The sequence below is a fragment of the Cheilinus undulatus genome, linkage group 14, assembly GCF_018320785.1.
Source record: "Cheilinus undulatus linkage group 14, ASM1832078v1, whole genome shotgun sequence".
In the NCBI taxonomy this organism is placed as follows: Eukaryota; Metazoa; Chordata; class Actinopteri; order Labriformes; family Labridae; genus Cheilinus; species Cheilinus undulatus.
Window position 1 is genome coordinate 41,340,932 of NC_054878.1, and position 16,930 is coordinate 41,357,861.

Genomic DNA, 16,930 nt, shown 5'->3' on the forward strand with positions numbered 1-16,930 from the left:
TGTTTGTTTCCCCGACATACTAAACAGAGTCCAATAATGTATCTAGAGGAACCTCTGTAAGAACGTTGACTATGAGCTGCTAGCATACGGGCCACAGCATGGACCTGTGCAAAGTAGCTTTTCTCCTGGGAGCCCTGATCTGCACTGGTAAGATATAAAGATATATTCTCACTATAAATACACAGAATATTTCTACACTGTTTCTTTAAAATATTAAAAGATAGAACTGATAGCACACCTGATAAATGTGATTAAGAGATGTTTTTTCATGACTTATTTTGTTATTTACACAAGTTACTCTATTCTATGGTTAATAACAAGTGTTTTACCAATCTTTATCTAATCTGCTTCAAATATATAAATGCTGTGTAAAGGAATGCACAAACTTGAAACACTGGCAGAAATAAAAGAGCTAGATGCTAGATAATAAACTATTGGAGTTAATTAACTACCAATTTCTGTTCACATGTAAGCTGATAATGAATCATACTTTAATACAACTAAACAGGTTGAATTACTCGAGAAAAAATACCTCTTCAAAGTAAAACATGACAGAAGTCATCAACTGCAGGATTCAATCTTTGGTCCTTTTCTGTTTTGTTTTTTTTTGTTTACACAAGCCTTAACCTGACTCTGGTACACATAAGAAAGCAAACATGAACAGTTTTTTTGTTATAAACAATTCTACCTGACAAAAAGGCAAATGCTTGTGATCTTAACGCCTAGCATCACATCTTCAAGTACATTACCCATAGTAAAATGAAAAAATTGGTAGGTATTTCATGTTTTCAGTCACAGCTATAAGACCTGACTGCCTAAAAACATGGTATTGTTAGTAGTACTATTCAATTAAAAGTATTTTTAAAGTTTCTAGTTGGAGGTACAGTCAAAGTAAAAATCCAGGTCATTACAGAAAACTTGTGATCCCAAATGCTTGAGATCTTCCATAAATTGAATCTTGAGGTCACGGTACAGATTAGGCTAAAAGAATAAGCTAGATAGCGTTTAAGTCACTGTTTGCAAGCTTGTCCAAAAAGAGACAGGTTGACCCAATGAGGGTCCATAAGAAAATGGATCTTGCTTGTCGTCTTCACTTGTCATGATCTGTTTTACATCACTAAAAAAAGGGGGAGAAAAAAAAGAAAGAAAATGGATCAGGATATGACAAACACATGATACAAGGCACTCTTAAAATTGTAGGATTTGAAACAAAAAACCCTGAGACAACATGTGTTCATAGAGTGAAAAAATGAAATTTCTGTATATTTTGCAATGTATCAATTTTTATTGGCTTTTGTTTTAGTAAGTGGTGAGGAGGTAGAGGGATACGCCAAAACTGCAGGAGCATGGATCCTCGCACTGCAAAAAAGACAGTACTCAGTAAACACTGTGGCTGCATGCGCCGCAAAATGTGACGCTGAAACAACCTTCACATGCAGGTAAGTCCAGGCTGTGAAATTCAACTGTTGAATTCTCTTATGAAAAAATGTATATTCTATTTAAACTGCTCTGCATTCCTAACTAAACTGTACCTGCTGTGTTCGCAGATCTTTCATGTATATTGAAAAGGATCAAGAGTGTTGGACAGCAGCAGCTAACTCTAAAGTAGAGTCAGTCCTTCGTAGAACGAGTGCAGCTCTTTATGAAAAAAGTGGCAAGTCCTTTCAACTTTTTATTATGCTATTCTTGATGCCAAATTTAGCACTGGGTGGTATTTATTTTATAAACAGTTTAAACACGCAATATGTAAAATTCCACCATCAGGGGGCTCTCAATCAAAACAATAACAGTACAGACCAGCAATGCCCAGCTCCACCCATCTCTGCTGTATATTTTTTGTTTTGAATTGAGGATGCTGTTAAATAAAAATGTCACCTCATAAGGCATATTTACTGAACAGAAAAGCTACATTTTGTCTTCATTCATACATTTCTAATAGTGAGGGAGAAATGCACCAAAATGTGCACTCCTGCATTCACGCTGGAGGCAGTTCCAGAACATGCATGTGCTCTGGAATCCTGAGGTGTGAATGCGCTCTGGGTTTGCTTTTTGACAAATGAGCCCAACATTATCAACATGAGGTCTTCCATCACTTTTAAAACATCTGAATACACAGACAGCGGTGCTACTGCGAGAAACAGACACATTCTCAAGGCATTTATTACAAATATTCGCTCATTACACAGCACCATCTCCATGACGGTAATTAAAGCAATACCATGGCCTGACATCAAACACCCTAGGATACAGTAATACCATATTAATGCCCATTCCTGGCCCAAAGCCATTATTATGTGAAAATGGTGTCCATTTTCTGACAAATACTCATTTTTAAACAGTATGAGAGGTCTACAAGAGCCAACACAGATTTTAACTCCCATTATGCATACTGCACAAAGTAAGGAGGTTAACTCATGTTAGCATGAAAGTTTAGTGGGATTAGATACTGTATAAAAAATATTTCTATTGTTGATTTCCTTCTTTTACAGGTTACCTCCTGGAGTGCGTAAATGGATTAGGAACAGATTACAGAGGAACAAAGGCCAAAACAAAATCTGGAAAGGCATGTCAGAGATGGGAAGCTAATGATCCACATAGACCAAAGTGTGTATTTAGCTGTTATCATGTATTTATACATTTGACATCACATCCCATAAATAATTCAGGATCCTTTTTCTGAATGTTTCAATGACAGCATCACCCCATTAACGCATCCTCGGGCAGACCTGGAGTCTAACTTCTGCAGAAACCCTGATGGGGATGGGGGAGGACCCTGGTGTTACACCACAGATCCCAATAAACGCTGGGAACACTGCAATGTACAAAGCTGCACTGGTAAAAATGATAATTCTTGTGCTTTCATTATTTTGTGGATGTATGAGCACACATCATGCTGATGGTCTCCAGGTTGGAAAAAAAATTATGAATGCAGATGCCTTTAACTTGCATTATCTTTAACAGCCAAAAGGGGACAACACACAGTATTTCTGCATCGCCGTCATTACCAGTTTTTAAATGAGTGCATTCAGCTGTAGAGCCCACATGAGGCATAACACAACCACTAGCTAGCAAGGTGATGGAGAAGGGCTTATTCTGAGTCCAGCCAGCAGTAAGTTTCCCTCTAGCAGTAAAAGCAGCCATGTAACTAATGCCACTCACTCACTCAACCCGCTGTATTTAATCTTTAATACAGTAAAAAGGTTAAACCTGTGTTTTTCATCTCTTAGTTTGATGTCTGTAATAATAAGGACCGTGTTCGCTTTGCAGAGCGAATCTGGCGGTCTGTCTGGAGCTTTAACACAAGCTGGGTCACCTTGGTTTGTTTTCAGCTCAGCGCTGCAGTGATTCTGCTTAAACAACAGTTTGAAATGTGTTTAAACTCCTGACTCACTTAATAAGTCCATGTTCAGTCCTAGAAGTGAGCTATGGCATTAAACAAGACAGAGATATATGAAGAGATGCAGCTGTAAACGTTGCACTTGCAGTAAGTTCAGGTACCGCTGCAGATACTTAGTTGAACAATGATAAAACGCTACTTCTGACAATTCCTTCACAATAAAAGTCTGCAGATGTTAATATTTATTGAGGGCTTTTATTGTGAACGCCCTCAATAGGACATAAGGTGTAGTCAACTGCATCTTGACTCACCTAAGCATTACAGAAGTGAAACCTAAAACTATCCTATGACCAGTTAAAACAATGGAAAAGTTCTCACAGTCCAATGGGGCAGTGTTGGTTAATGGGCTCCATGCATGAGACTGAAATATGACATCAACAAATGTGAATAAAGTTCTGTATTTACATTCTTGATCGAAGGAGTATAAAGCTTTTGGTATTCTAGATTGAGAAATATTAGTATAGCTCAGCATGCTGAAACATGACAAAGATGCTTTTCCTAGAAAGAAACACTTCCAGCTCAACTGCCAAACATCCAATTACAGGCGTTAAGTTGTAAGTATACTGGAGTTTTCAGTTCACAAAAATAAAGGCTAAGTGAAGCATCTCAGAGCAGCTAGTGTGTCGGTAGATTCTGTTACTAAAGGATTCTTTTCTTCTCATTTAGACAGCTTAACTTAGAGACATGCCGCCATTAATAAGCTTTTGAAACCCAGTAGAAATTGTTAATCCACTGGATTGTAAATGATATTTGGGGAAATGTCATGTCATGAAAATGTAGATATGTAGATAAAATTTAAAAAATGTACATATGTAGATAAAATTTAAAAAATGTAGATATGTAGACAGAGTTAAAAAAAAAAACTGAAAGGCAGTAAAATAGAGCAGAGAGGTGGTAAGATGTATGTTGTTGTTCCTCAACAGAGGACTGCATAGAGTGCAGTGGTGAAAACTACAGAGGAAAAGTCTCCACCACAGAGAACGGTTTCACCTGCCAACACTGGAACTCCCAGAGCCCTCACAACCATGGCTATAACCCGAGCGCGTAAGACCATAGAATGGCACATTAATCAAACAATCAACTACTATTTAAACAGCATTTATCAATGATTTAACAATATCTTTTTGGAATGGACACCCATAGATTTTGTGTAGCATCCCCTTTGTATGTTCTCTAGTCTTCCAGAGAAGTATCTCGAGGAGAACTACTGCAGGAACCCAGATGGGGATCCCCGGCCCTGGTGCTTCACCACCAGCCCATCCAAGAGATGGGACTTCTGCTCTATACCCCGTTGCAGTAAGTTCTTCCACATGACCTGTATGTTTCATTTATCATTTTTATTAAGGTAACTTTTTTCAGTTCAAAATTTACCATTTTACCTGCATACACTTCTGTCATGCAGAGTCAGGAACAATACCTAAATTTCAGTTTAAAGTAAATTACATTTGATTTTGTCGTAATTTCCCAGAATATAGAAAGCACAACTAAATATGCAAGTATAAAAAAATGCACACTTACCATTTATTCCATCGCACTTGTCTAGGGGCTTTGTCATCTGATGTTGAACTGCTTCCTGCTTCAATGTAGAAGGCTGACCTGATGGAAAAGAAATAAACAAAATGATGAAGCGCTCTCTAAAGCTTACAGCCGTTGACCCCCGCACCCCTTCATTTTCTTGAATTGCTTTAAAATTGTAAGAGATAAGGCACTGTCTTTGTGGCCCTTGCTTTAAAATTGTAAGAGATAAGGCACTGTCTTTGTGGCCCTTGCTTTAAAATTGTAAGAGATAAGGCACTGTCTTTGTGGCCCTTGCTTTAAAATTGTAAGAGATAAGGCACTGTCTTTGTGGCCCTTGCTTTAAAATTGTAAGAGATAAGGCACTGTCTTTGTGGCCTTTAAGAGCAGACATTTCCTTACTGCAGCAGTGCAACACTTAAAAAAAAAACTAGAGAAACTGAAAAGAAAAATTGAATGAAAAGAACAAAAAATAAATTTCCAACAGAAATTACAACTACATTTAATGTATACCCTGTTTCTTCTCAACTTGTTTATTCTCTAAGATCAAAAACCTATCCCTCTCATCTTTTTTGCTCAGCAACTGAACCTCCCACCATCGTCCCAGAGCTGACATGTGCAACAGGTGAAGGTAGTCAATACCGAGGCACAATGGCTGTGACAGAGTCTGGAAAAACGTGCCAGAGTTGGTCCGCTCAGACGCCTCACAAACACAACCGCACACCAGACAACTACCCCTGCAAGTAGGGGCACTGGAACTGTTTGAATATGAATTAAAATCATCTTAATAAAGAAAATATTAAAGCTAAATAAGTGATAGATATAATTCCAAGCAGGTGGCATTTATCAATGGTTTTACATTAATTCCTGGTACTGTCATTGCTTCTCAGAGCCCTTGATAACAACTACTGCCGTAATCCAGACAATGAGAGAAAGCCCTGGTGTTACACCACTGACTCCGAGACTCGCTGGGAGTACTGTAATGTTCCGAGCTGTGGAGCTGAACCAGGTATGACACTGATCAATGATGATAATGAAAAGAAAAGCTATTAGAACAATTTAGACAGAGGGCAGGAGTTGGCCTGCAATTTCTGATTGATTCATGTTGCTCTTAAGTGCCTGTCTAATGAAGCAGATGAAGCCTTTCTTTAAAGCTTTGGTACTTCCCAGTAGGGGTGGGAATCACAGGGTACCTCACGATACAATACGATACGCGATACATGGTCCACGATACCGATATTATCACGATACTGCGACAATCGATATATTGCAAGAAAATTGTGTAACGATACATCACAAAACATGTCTAACTAGAGAATACAAAATAGTTATAAAATGGTCAAGTGCAGGATTTCTCAGTTTATTCACAACAATTTAGTATCAATTTCACAGAATTTGACACAGACTGAGCTAAATACTGAATATGAAGTGCATAAAGTCTATATATATGTTTGTAGTATATATATATATATAACTTATTATGTAATTTTAAGTTAATATCGAATTTAACAATGTAGAATTAAGCTATTTAAAAAAAATATAGTCCTGCATCATCTCGCATTTTACCTTTGTTCAATCTGAAGATGAGGATTTTCCCCATTTGTTGCACTGAATTAAAATGCTACCGTGATTTTTTTTTTTTTTTAAGAGAAGGGGAATAAATTATTATAGAGTGAATGTACTCCAATCCTTTATATTTCATATTTTATCAGTTTTTTATGTCATCACATAATGTATTTGTGGAGGGAGACTATGGGAGACGAGCCGATCGTCACGTCCAGCTTAATGGACTGATGGACTGTGTTTTGCGAAGGGCATGACCTGACAGGCCAGTGTTTCTTTCTTGTGTTACTGAAGCCGTCATTCTTATCGACACTACACAGGACAGGTCCTTATAAATAAAACGACTGTGATGATGGTTGCACAAGTAGACACCAGTGGTAGCTTCAACGGGCTTGTTTGTTGACGTTAGCCGTTAGCTGTAGCGCTAACGCGATGATGCCTGACGCGTAGATTCGTCGTGTTGTCTGAGTATCTTGCAAACAACTGTCTAACTCCTGTCTAAGTTTGTGCTGTCGTTAATGTTTTGGAAGCCAAAATAAGTCTACACATCCACTATGAATGCAGCAGAAGTCGCTCTGCTGGGTAGGTACAAGCAACCGGCTCACGCAGACCGGAAGTCTCGCGTGATCTCGTTGTCTCAAGAGAGAAGAGGCAAGAGTCAACTGCCAGCTGGCGATGCCTGCCGCCAACTAACGGTCAGGGGGTGAAATTACACCACAAACTACCGCACCAACAAAGTGAATAATTAGCTAATTAATTAAATATCGATACTGCATTTTAAAATATCGATACAGTATCACGCCAGGAAGTATCGCGATATTTCAGTGTATCGATTTTCGATCAGCTTCAAAGTCTTTATCTGACTTTAACGAAAAATACTGCAACACGGCCGACATCACTCCTACTCCTGGCTACTGTGTTAGTGGTTAGTACTGGTTAGCACTCAAGCACGCTGTTGTTGTGATCACGTGGGCTCTGCATGCTGGATCCTGTGGGGCTGCTGGAGCAGAGTCTGGAATGGACTGCTTGTATCGGAGCGCTTAAATCGGAGATTTTAGATGTAATCCGATATAATCCGATAGTCGTTTTTTTGCTGATATCAGACCGATATCCGATATCAATATCGGATCAGGAAACCTCTAATATTTATGGAACACTGACTGGATGGGAGATGTATGGTAAGAAAAGGTGCACAGGCAACAGTGATGGGCTCAGCCTTCAGAGGACTGTCAAACGAAGCAGATTCAAGAACTCAAAGGGGCTTTACAAGAAGTGGATTGAGTCTGGAGTCAATGTATTAAGAGCTACCACACAAGGATGGGTCCAGGAAATGGACTCCAAGTGTCACGTTCCTAGTGTCAACTGTTATTTTGCTGAGAAGCTTTATGAAGATACTGATTTCCTTTTCCAGCAGGACTTGGCTCCTGCACACAAAAAAGCTAAAACTACCAAAAACTGGTTTGCTGTCCATGGTATTGCTGTGCTTGATTTGCCAGCCAACTGGCCCGACCAGAACCCAGTAGAGAATCTCTGGGATGTTGAGAGGGAGATGAGACATCTGACTTAACAACAGAGAAAAGCTGAAGGCTGTTATCAGAGCAACCTGGGATTCATAACGGAGCCACAGACTGATTGGCTCCATATCACGCTGCAGATGCAGATGCAGTCATTTGTGCAAAAGGAGCTCCAACCAGTTACTGAGTGCATAAATAACCAGAATTTTTCAGAAGGTCAACATTTCTGTATTGTAAACCCTTTCTTTGGACTGATGTTTTGTGATATGTTGAGATAAGGGATTTTAAAGTTTTGTGAGCGATATGCTGTAACCATCAACATTAAAACAAAAAGGCTTAAAATATTTTACTTTGTATGAGATTAATCCAGAATATGTGGAAGTTTCACTTCTTAATGAAATCACAGGGGGACAAAATACACTTTTAAATGATATGCTGTTTTTTTAGAAGCACCTGTATGTGATTAGAGCAGGAGGTCAAGATTATGGAATGTATATCATTTATTTCAGTAAAGTAAAAGCCACTACAACCAACTCAACCATTTTAGTGCTGGGCTGGGCTGTAATAGGGCTGCATGCTTGTAGACCTTTGCCTATATTGGATATGCTGATATCTAAAAATTTAGTTTAAATGCAGTTAAGATGTTAAATTTATGTCCCAAAAACACACAATTTAAAACTTGAGGATGAAAAAATTAACAAATTTCAGTCCATAAAACAAACTTTCCTAATGTGTTTTCCCTGATGCTGTCATGTTTGTTGTACTAACTTTCTCCTGCTCTATGACAGTCACCTCTGCTGACCTCACTGGACAAACAATTATCCAAATAATGGATTTTATTTTTCCATTATCATATACTTCAGTTCATATTAGCAGTTACTTTGAAAAAAATCGATACTTGGTGGACGAGACAATATATCACCAGACAAAATATCACGATACTATGCTGTATCGATTTTTTCTCCCACCCCTAGAATTTAATGACAAAAGGTAGCTTAAATAGGTAAAAAGTGGCAAAATGGTAAAATGTTTTCCCTTTCCAAGGATGTCTGGGGGAATAAGATTTAAAATTAAGATATAAAAGAGCCAAAAATAATCACAAAGAGCCACATGTGGCTCCAGAGCCACACATTGAGTATCACTGCTTCAACATATTTAAGTGTGAGAATTATATCTGGCATGTGTAACGGTTTAAAGGGTCTTGGAATAAGGTATATGTGCCCTATGACACTTTGAATATTACCTGTCTTTATTATTTGTGTAATTTTAATGGTGTACAACTGTAACTAAACTACCAAAGCCAAATAAAAATCTGTGGAGTTGTAAAATACTCTGAGAAAAAGAAAACAATTTAGCGTTTACTGGGCTTAAGATTCATGTGAATGCTCCACGTGCATCCTTTGAAAGCAGCTATTCTTAAGGTCTGCAAGCTAAGAAAGACATACTAGCAGTAGCTAACATTCACCTAGGGGACACACAGTACATACCAGAGATATCTCATTTTCTTCTGACGCTGACTTACTTTATCAATGCAGTTCTTCTAGACAGTCCTCCTTTTTGTCCTCGCCACTGTCCTTCAGCAGTTATATTTCCACTGTTCAGCACTGTCATTGCTAGCAGAGATTAGCTGTGCGGGTTCGATGACCGTTAGGTTTCCTAATAGAGTAAAAGTTCCTGAATTAGCAATAACACCGAAATTTATGTATTTTAGCTATAAATTATGTTTCATTTTGTAACTCTGGGGCTTAAAAATTATACCCAAACGTACGTTATATTGTTCTATGCTTTCAGTTAAGCTTGTAGGGAAGAGAGTTCTATCATGGGCACGATTATCAACGGTAATAACTTTTACGTCACCGTTACGTCATTACGTAAACGAAAATAACATATTCTGTATGTCCCGTATGCAGATACTGTATGAGAAATTTCATCTTCATAAATGCATGACGGAAAAATAGACCCCATATTTACAGAAGTAAAAAAAATAATAATTAGAAACAAGACTACAGGATTTTTTTTATATTAAATATATATATATATATATATATATATATATATATATATATATATATATATTTAAAAAACGTTTAATTCACACAATATAGTGCTATTTTACTTACAGATTGTTGATGCAATTTTCTTGTGCAACCTTTTTTTATTCAGATTTTTTTTTATTTGAATGTGATAATCAAAAGTAAAGCAAGTATTCTTTTATTATACATTTATTTTCAGTACCTGTTAGTTTATTCACACCTTCTGCGTTATAGTGTTTTATGTACATGTGAAGGTTACAAATATAAAACAGTCTGCTTTGTTGTCCTTGCTCAGCTTTACAACAAAATTCAGAGCATATATCACAACAAACTACAAAAGATTAGGAACAACAGATAAGGTAAAAACACGACAAAGAACAACGATAAAAACTGACCATAAAACAGTGAATAATATTAAAATAATAATTAAAGACAAATGAATGATTGGGTATTGGCAATCGAACAGTGACTATCTTCATTGCATGTAAAAATGCATCAATAGCAGCTTTATTTCTCACCTCCTCCTGCAGATGATGCTGTTATTCCACCAGAGGAAGAAGACTGCTATGAGGGGAATGGCTCCTCTTATCGTGGCATAACATCAGAGACCATGAGTGGAAAAAAATGTCAAGCCTGGAACTCCATGACACCTCACAGGCACAGTAAAACCCCACAGAACTTCCCCACTGCGTGAGTATCAAATAATGCCCCTTATATTCTACAGTCACCATGACCACAGCTTTCGATGGTGATTAAACATACAAAAAACACAAAAAATATAATGGATCAACCAGAAAACAGCATGTAGTTATAAAGATAATAATGTTTCCAATGCTGAATCAATATTTTTTATAATTTCTGAATGTGTAAGTTGATAATTTTATTATGATATATTTAGAAAAAAAGGCTTATTGGTGAAGATACATTTATTATCTAAATCCTATAGCTCATAAGAAATAAAATAGGTTTTATGTTTATGTGTATCCATTTCAGATGGATTCAATCTAATTTCGAATCTAACTTATTTTCCTGTAAAATCTAAAATAATAGCAGAGGGTTACAAGCTTTAAAACTACATTTTCAAAAGCCCAAATCTATAAGGCTGAAAAATGTGGAATTGCTGTTGAGTGTTACGATATATAGATGTAAGAGAAACTGAAAATGTTTTTTTTTTTTAGAAAATAAAGAAAGAAAGAAAGAAAGAAAGAAAGAAAGAAAGAAAAAAGGATGCTGCTGATCCAAACATGGAAATTTTATTTTTGCATTCAAGCTGACAAAAACCAAATCACCTTTAAAACTCCTAATATTTACATGCACTATTCAAAAAATGAATAAACCTCCATCTGGAACCTCTAATTTTGCCTTTTATGTGTTTTTTTTAATTAACCACACTAACTGTAAACTTTCAAATTAAATTCATACATGACTATGTAATGAAATTTGAAAAATAAAAATCAGACAGTTTCTGCTTTTTTATAAAGCAGGCACAAAAATGTACAATGTTTGAAATGTTGCATTAAGTTTCTTTGAATCATAAAGACACTGGAAAACATTAGATATTAGAAATTATGTTGGCTCTAAAAAAAACCTTTTGTAGGTGGAAAATTAACTATACAAATATTATATATTATAATACAGTGCTTAAAAAAAGTATTAGACCACCTGTCTCAGAGACCATCCAGCATCATGAAGTGCTTTAATGCGGACTCATTCAGTGAGCTCTCAATGTTTTACCATTTTGAACAGGAATGAGGAATTTCAAACTGAATTCACCTTTTTATACCCAAATTTGAGCCGGCTCACTGGCTCACTCTCTGAGAAGTCAGAAATGAATCAAGCATAACATTCAACCACTAAAACTCATTTTTCTGTTCAGGAATGCAAGTAACTATAATTTGACATATTAATCAAGAAATATTAATGTGCTTTTCTTTTTTTTCAGTTTTTTTTTGTAAAACAGTAAATTTGAAAATTCATGGATAACAATGATAATTATATTTTAGCATTAAAAATATCATTTGGGTTAAAGAGCTTCTAGATATTGGTGTATTAACCATTGCAGAAACATAAAAAGTGATTTTGGTTTTACCAATTTTTACCAGTGCTGTTCATTTAGGGCAGCTGTGGCATAAACCTTACTCTGGGTGGTGGTCTAATAAATTTGTTAAGCACTGTATATAAATTATATAATAATATTTATTATTTTTATTATAGAAAATAATAAATGTAATAATTTTTCCTAATGCATTTTTGCATTTTAAGTCGAAAACCGTGTTTAAAATTAGCCAAAAATTGTGCATATAACTGCCTGATGAGCAAAAATGTTACAGGGTAGCATGACTCTTCTAAGTTTGGGCTAAGCCCAGGATCCTGGTTCGAATCCCCATTAAGGTTTTTCTGTGTGAAGTTTGCATGTGTGTGTTCTCTTCAGGTACTCCAGCTTCCTTCCACAGCCCAAAAACATGCTTGTTAGGTTCACTGTAGACCCTTTAGTGGAGAAAAATAAACAAATGAAGCCTAATTTTCCTTTTCAGTGTATTTGTTATGTTTATAAAGTAAATGTATAAAGTTTAAATATAAACTATCTGTATTATAAACTAACTCCACTAGATGGTCTTATTGTGTTTAATTTGTATTTCTCACCTGCTATCCTGTCTGTATTTCTGGTCGTTTCTTTCAACAGTGACCTCAGGAGGAATCTGTGCAGAAACCCTGATGGTGACAAGGCCCCCTGGTGTTATACCACAAACCCTAGAACCCGCTGGGAGTACTGCAGCTTGGAGAAATGCACCACCAGTCCTTCTGGAGGAGGAACCAATCCGCCAGCTCCCGGACCTCAGGCCCCCATCAGTCCCACCCAAGGCCCAGCAGCAAGAGGTTACTTATCAACTTTTTCAATGTGTTTCCTCTGATTTTAGCTTTCTTGTATGTATATTTTACTCTTTATTCTGTGTTGTGTTAGATTGTAAGATTGGAAATGGGATGACATACCGGGGTCCAATGTCTACCACTATCACTGGTGTGACCTGCCAGGCTTGGAGCTCTCAGAGCCCTCATCAACACAACAGCTTCACTCCACAGACTCACCCAGACAAGGGCCTAAATGGAAATGTAAGTTCTGTGTAGCAAAGACTGTGTACAGAAGTTGACTTAGTATTGTTCTGTTTGACTGTGCACCACCACTGATTTTTGCATTAGGGCAGTCTATTGTTATGCCCCATTTCAGGGAATGTTTCCTTTGGATGATGTATTTGAAAACCAATTGCATAAATGGAGTGGAAAGTTGTCCCATTTCAGGGCCTCCTTTAAATATGAGCAGCAAATCCTTTTAGTGGGTTAAGAGGGATGCATCAGATGCATCCTTTGTGGCCAAATATCTTCCAGGATTCATTGCATGCTAATTCAAAGCAACTGCAAACTCCTTATTGGATATACACATATAAATGCATATCACTAATCAAGCACAGACAGAAAAAATACCCTTAACTAAACTCTTCCTACAGTCAGCAGGAAAATTTGTTGTTTTTTTTTTTTCGGTACAAAACCAAAAATTTTTAGTTGCAGATTGTTAAAATCAACAGCTCTAGCTTCAGCGAAGATCTTGTATCATGACTTCAAAAGCAACAAAACATTTTGAAAACTGTTAAGGGCAAGTTGCAGTTTTTCTACAGTCATTTCTACAGAAGCAGCAGAGCAATGTAGAATAATATTGTCTGCATAAAGATGAAAATTACAGTCTGTTTGGGAGGGAACAGCAGAATTGATGTAGATCATAACTAAGATGGGGCCTAGAACTGATCCTTTGGGGACACATTTTGTTGAAAAATTAACGTTTCCATCCTTTACACACTGATCTGTTAAAGGTAGTTATAAAACCACTTACAAGCATTTGGGTCAAATCTAATGGTACTTAGCAGCACACTGATCTTCTTATCCATCCAGCAATATCAAAAACCACAGTGGCAGCAGAGATGGTGCTGTGCATGGCTCCAAACCAGACTGATAAGAGTAGAATGATTAGAGGAAAAAGAGGCAGTGGCTATGGGTGTGGTTTAGTTCACTGATCCATCAACTGGTGACCCGAGGGCCATATCAGGCCCCTCAAAGCTTCCTGTCCAGCCCCGAGAAGATCATTACATTCAGGAAAAGAGGAAAAGAAGATGTTGTGGTTTTAAGAGTATCTTTTGGCTTTAAGTCTCTGCAGCTGTTAAATCCACCTAAAACAATTAATATTGAAATAGTTTAAGAATGACTTAACATTTTATCTGTTTTTACAAAAAAATCCCTTGTCGGCCATTATTACAAAAAATTTTAAAGATACATTTTTAGAAAATGGGTTGCGATTGGTGGAAATGTTGCAAAAATGGCCAGATGAAGTGGTGAAAAGGGGTTTGAGAGTGGCACAAAGGGGCACAAATTTGAAGGAAAAGTGGTATAAAAAAAAAGGTTAAATGGTAAAAGAGGAAAAAGGGCAAAACATATCAAAAATGGGTTAAAAGGGGCAAAAATTATTAAAGATGAAATAAAAAGGAGTTAAAAAGAGGAAAAAAAATAGATGAAAAGTTGCAAAAATGGATAAAAGAACGGCCCAAAAGAGATAAAAGATGAAGGGAAAGGGGTAAAAAGAGGTAAAAGATTGACAAGAAAGGGGAAAAAAGTTTCAAAAATGGGTAAAAGGTGGCAAAATATCCTGACAAAGTAGTGAAAAGGGGTTAAAAAGTGGCATACAGCAGCAACGATTGGCAGAAAAGAGGCTACAAGTGGTTAAAGAGTGGCAAAATGGGCAAAAAGTGGCAAAACTTGGTTTAAAAGTGACAAAAATTCTCAAAATGGGTTAGGTGTGGCAAAAAATGTTGCAGATGTGGCCAGATGAAGTAGTGAAAAAGGGTTAAAAAATGTCAAAGATGAGTTTAGATTTGTGCTAAATAACAATCAAGAAGGGCCCCCTTCTCTGGGATTATAAAGAAAATACAAATACCAATACAATAATATGTTAATTAGGCCAGATTATTTACTTGAGTTTTGTTTTTTGGAAAGTCCGGCCCCCAGAGTCTGTCACGACTAAATCTGGCCCTTAAGCAAATGTACTTGATAACCACTGGTTTAGCTGAAGCGACTGCAAGTCTAGCAATGATGACCACTGACCAGTGAAGAGGTTAGCATGGATGTGCCTGTAGCAGCAGTCTAAGCAGAGCTGGACCCATTTCTTTATCAAAAGAAACAGTTAAGAACTGTATTGAAAGCTTCTGTTGTCTTCAACTGGCTCCACTGATTGTGAACAACAGTGACGGCTGCCTGCTGAGCTTGCTTTGTTTATTCCCTTGGCCAGCGTATGCCCATTCCATCATATGCTTGATGCTCTGATTGGCCTCTAATAAATGTGACAAACAGAGTGGTTGTCCTATCACCCCTGGAGATCTTTTGGAAAGGTTTCGCCCTTCCCAAACACCGTCTATGTGGTGTTGCCTAGATGGATGTCTAACATGCCCCATACCATGTAGAGTAAATGTGAAACAGTCTATCCTGGAGGGGCAGGTTGGACATTTCCAGTTTTTTAAATTGATTTTCTTCTTTCCTGTCACTCTCAGAGCTGCAGAAACCCTGATAATGATGTAAACGGACCATGGTGCTACACAACCGACAGAAACAAGAAATGGGACTACTGTCAGATCCCTGACTGTGGTATGTGAAAATTATTGGTGTAAATATTAAAATCAATTACTGACCTCTTTAACCACCTTAAAAAGTTTGGGCATACAGACTCATTGTAAAAAATGCTTGTATATCTACAGAGAAAAAAGTACTGCATGGATTAATATCAGTTTGTTACAGTCATGATTCCAAGAGGATTTATCCTAACTTTGTGTGAGTTGAGCTATCAAGGTATTTGCTAATAAGTGTATCAAAGATATAAAGTTAAACCTGTGACCTGCACACTAAAGTAGTGACAGAAATCTTCATTCAGGACGTCCAAAGCTCGCTGCTCCTTGAAAATAGACAAATGAAACTCATTTGGTATTAATCCAAGCAGTGTCATGTATTTCCTTGTTTCATGTAACAACTTTGAACTTTCTTCTTCAGCTGGTATGAAGTGCGGCTCTCCAGTCACCAAACCAAAGCGCTGTTTCGGTCGTATCGTTGGAGGTTGTGTCTCTAAAGCTCACTCATGGCCCTGGCAAATTAGCCTCCGCACCAAGTGAGTAGAACAACAACATAATATGATTCTTACAGTTTTAATGCACGACAGAGGTTTTTAAAAATGGAGGTGTGTGTCAGGAGAAGAAAGGATCAAGCCATAGTATCTGCCACTCATGAGGAGACTAATGAAGAGTCCAAACTTAAAGACAAATTTAAATCTGTAAACAATCATTATATAAGCTCTTTTTAAATCTAATGGCTGCAATAAAAGGCTGGAAAAGTAAGTGGTGCAAATGAAAAACAGCTGAAGGAGCATTTTGCAACTGTCAACTGGCAACAGGTCAGTAATATGACCGGGTACAAAAGAATCCGTAAGATCATCAAAAGATTCAGAGAATCTGGAGAAATCTCTGTGCACAAAGAATAATGTCAGTATTGGATGCTTGTGATCTTCTGGCCTCCAGACAGCTATGCAGGCATGATTCTGTACTGGAAATCATTGCATGGGCCCAGAAACACTGACAGAAATAATTGCCTATTAACACAGTTTGCCATCCGCAAATACAAGTCAGAGCTGTATGGTGCAATGATAAAGCCATACGTGAAAACGATCCAGAAAGGCAGCTGTCATCTCTCATTTAAAATGGACTGAGGGAAAATGGAAAACTGTTCTGTGGTCATTTGAATCAAAAAAAAAAAAAAAAAAAAAAATTTGGAAACCCCAGATTTTTCCTGTGGCATAAAGAGAACAGAGACCATCCAGCTTGTTA

General features: G+C 37.2%; 1 protein-coding gene and 1 long non-coding RNA gene across 3 annotated transcripts in view; one reads left to right on the forward strand and one right to left on the reverse strand.

The window, feature by feature from the left end:
* The window catches only part of LOC121521721, a 40,623-nt gene extending 30,784 nt beyond the window's left edge, over window positions 1-9,839 (reverse strand). The window contains exons 1-4 of one of the 2 annotated variants that reach the window (XR_005992881.1): window positions 9,758-9,839; window positions 9,512-9,645; window positions 4,916-4,993; window positions 470-1,117 (exon numbers count right to left, since the gene is read on the reverse strand). This is a non-coding gene — a long non-coding RNA (uncharacterized LOC121521721). Of the gene's footprint in view, window positions 1-469; window positions 1,118-4,915; window positions 4,994-9,511; window positions 9,646-9,757 lie in introns of those variants that run through there. The other variant, XR_005992882.1, reaches the window with a different exon arrangement.
* The window catches only part of plg (plasminogen), a 22,651-nt gene continuing 5,721 nt past the window's right edge, over window positions 1-16,930 (forward strand). The window contains exons 1-14 of the mRNA XM_041805859.1: window positions 1-147; window positions 1,304-1,439; window positions 1,548-1,654; window positions 2,490-2,604; window positions 2,696-2,835; window positions 4,321-4,441; window positions 4,575-4,693; window positions 5,493-5,655; window positions 5,803-5,921; window positions 10,553-10,712; window positions 12,706-12,899; window positions 12,985-13,133; window positions 15,611-15,704; window positions 16,104-16,218. Coding sequence (XP_041661793.1) covers window positions 99-147; window positions 1,304-1,439; window positions 1,548-1,654; window positions 2,490-2,604; window positions 2,696-2,835; window positions 4,321-4,441; window positions 4,575-4,693; window positions 5,493-5,655; window positions 5,803-5,921; window positions 10,553-10,712; window positions 12,706-12,899; window positions 12,985-13,133; window positions 15,611-15,704; window positions 16,104-16,218 — 1,781 coding nt within the window. The 5' untranslated portion in view covers window positions 1-98. The remainder of the gene's footprint in view (window positions 148-1,303; window positions 1,440-1,547; window positions 1,655-2,489; window positions 2,605-2,695; window positions 2,836-4,320; window positions 4,442-4,574; window positions 4,694-5,492; window positions 5,656-5,802; window positions 5,922-10,552; window positions 10,713-12,705; window positions 12,900-12,984; window positions 13,134-15,610; window positions 15,705-16,103; window positions 16,219-16,930) is intronic.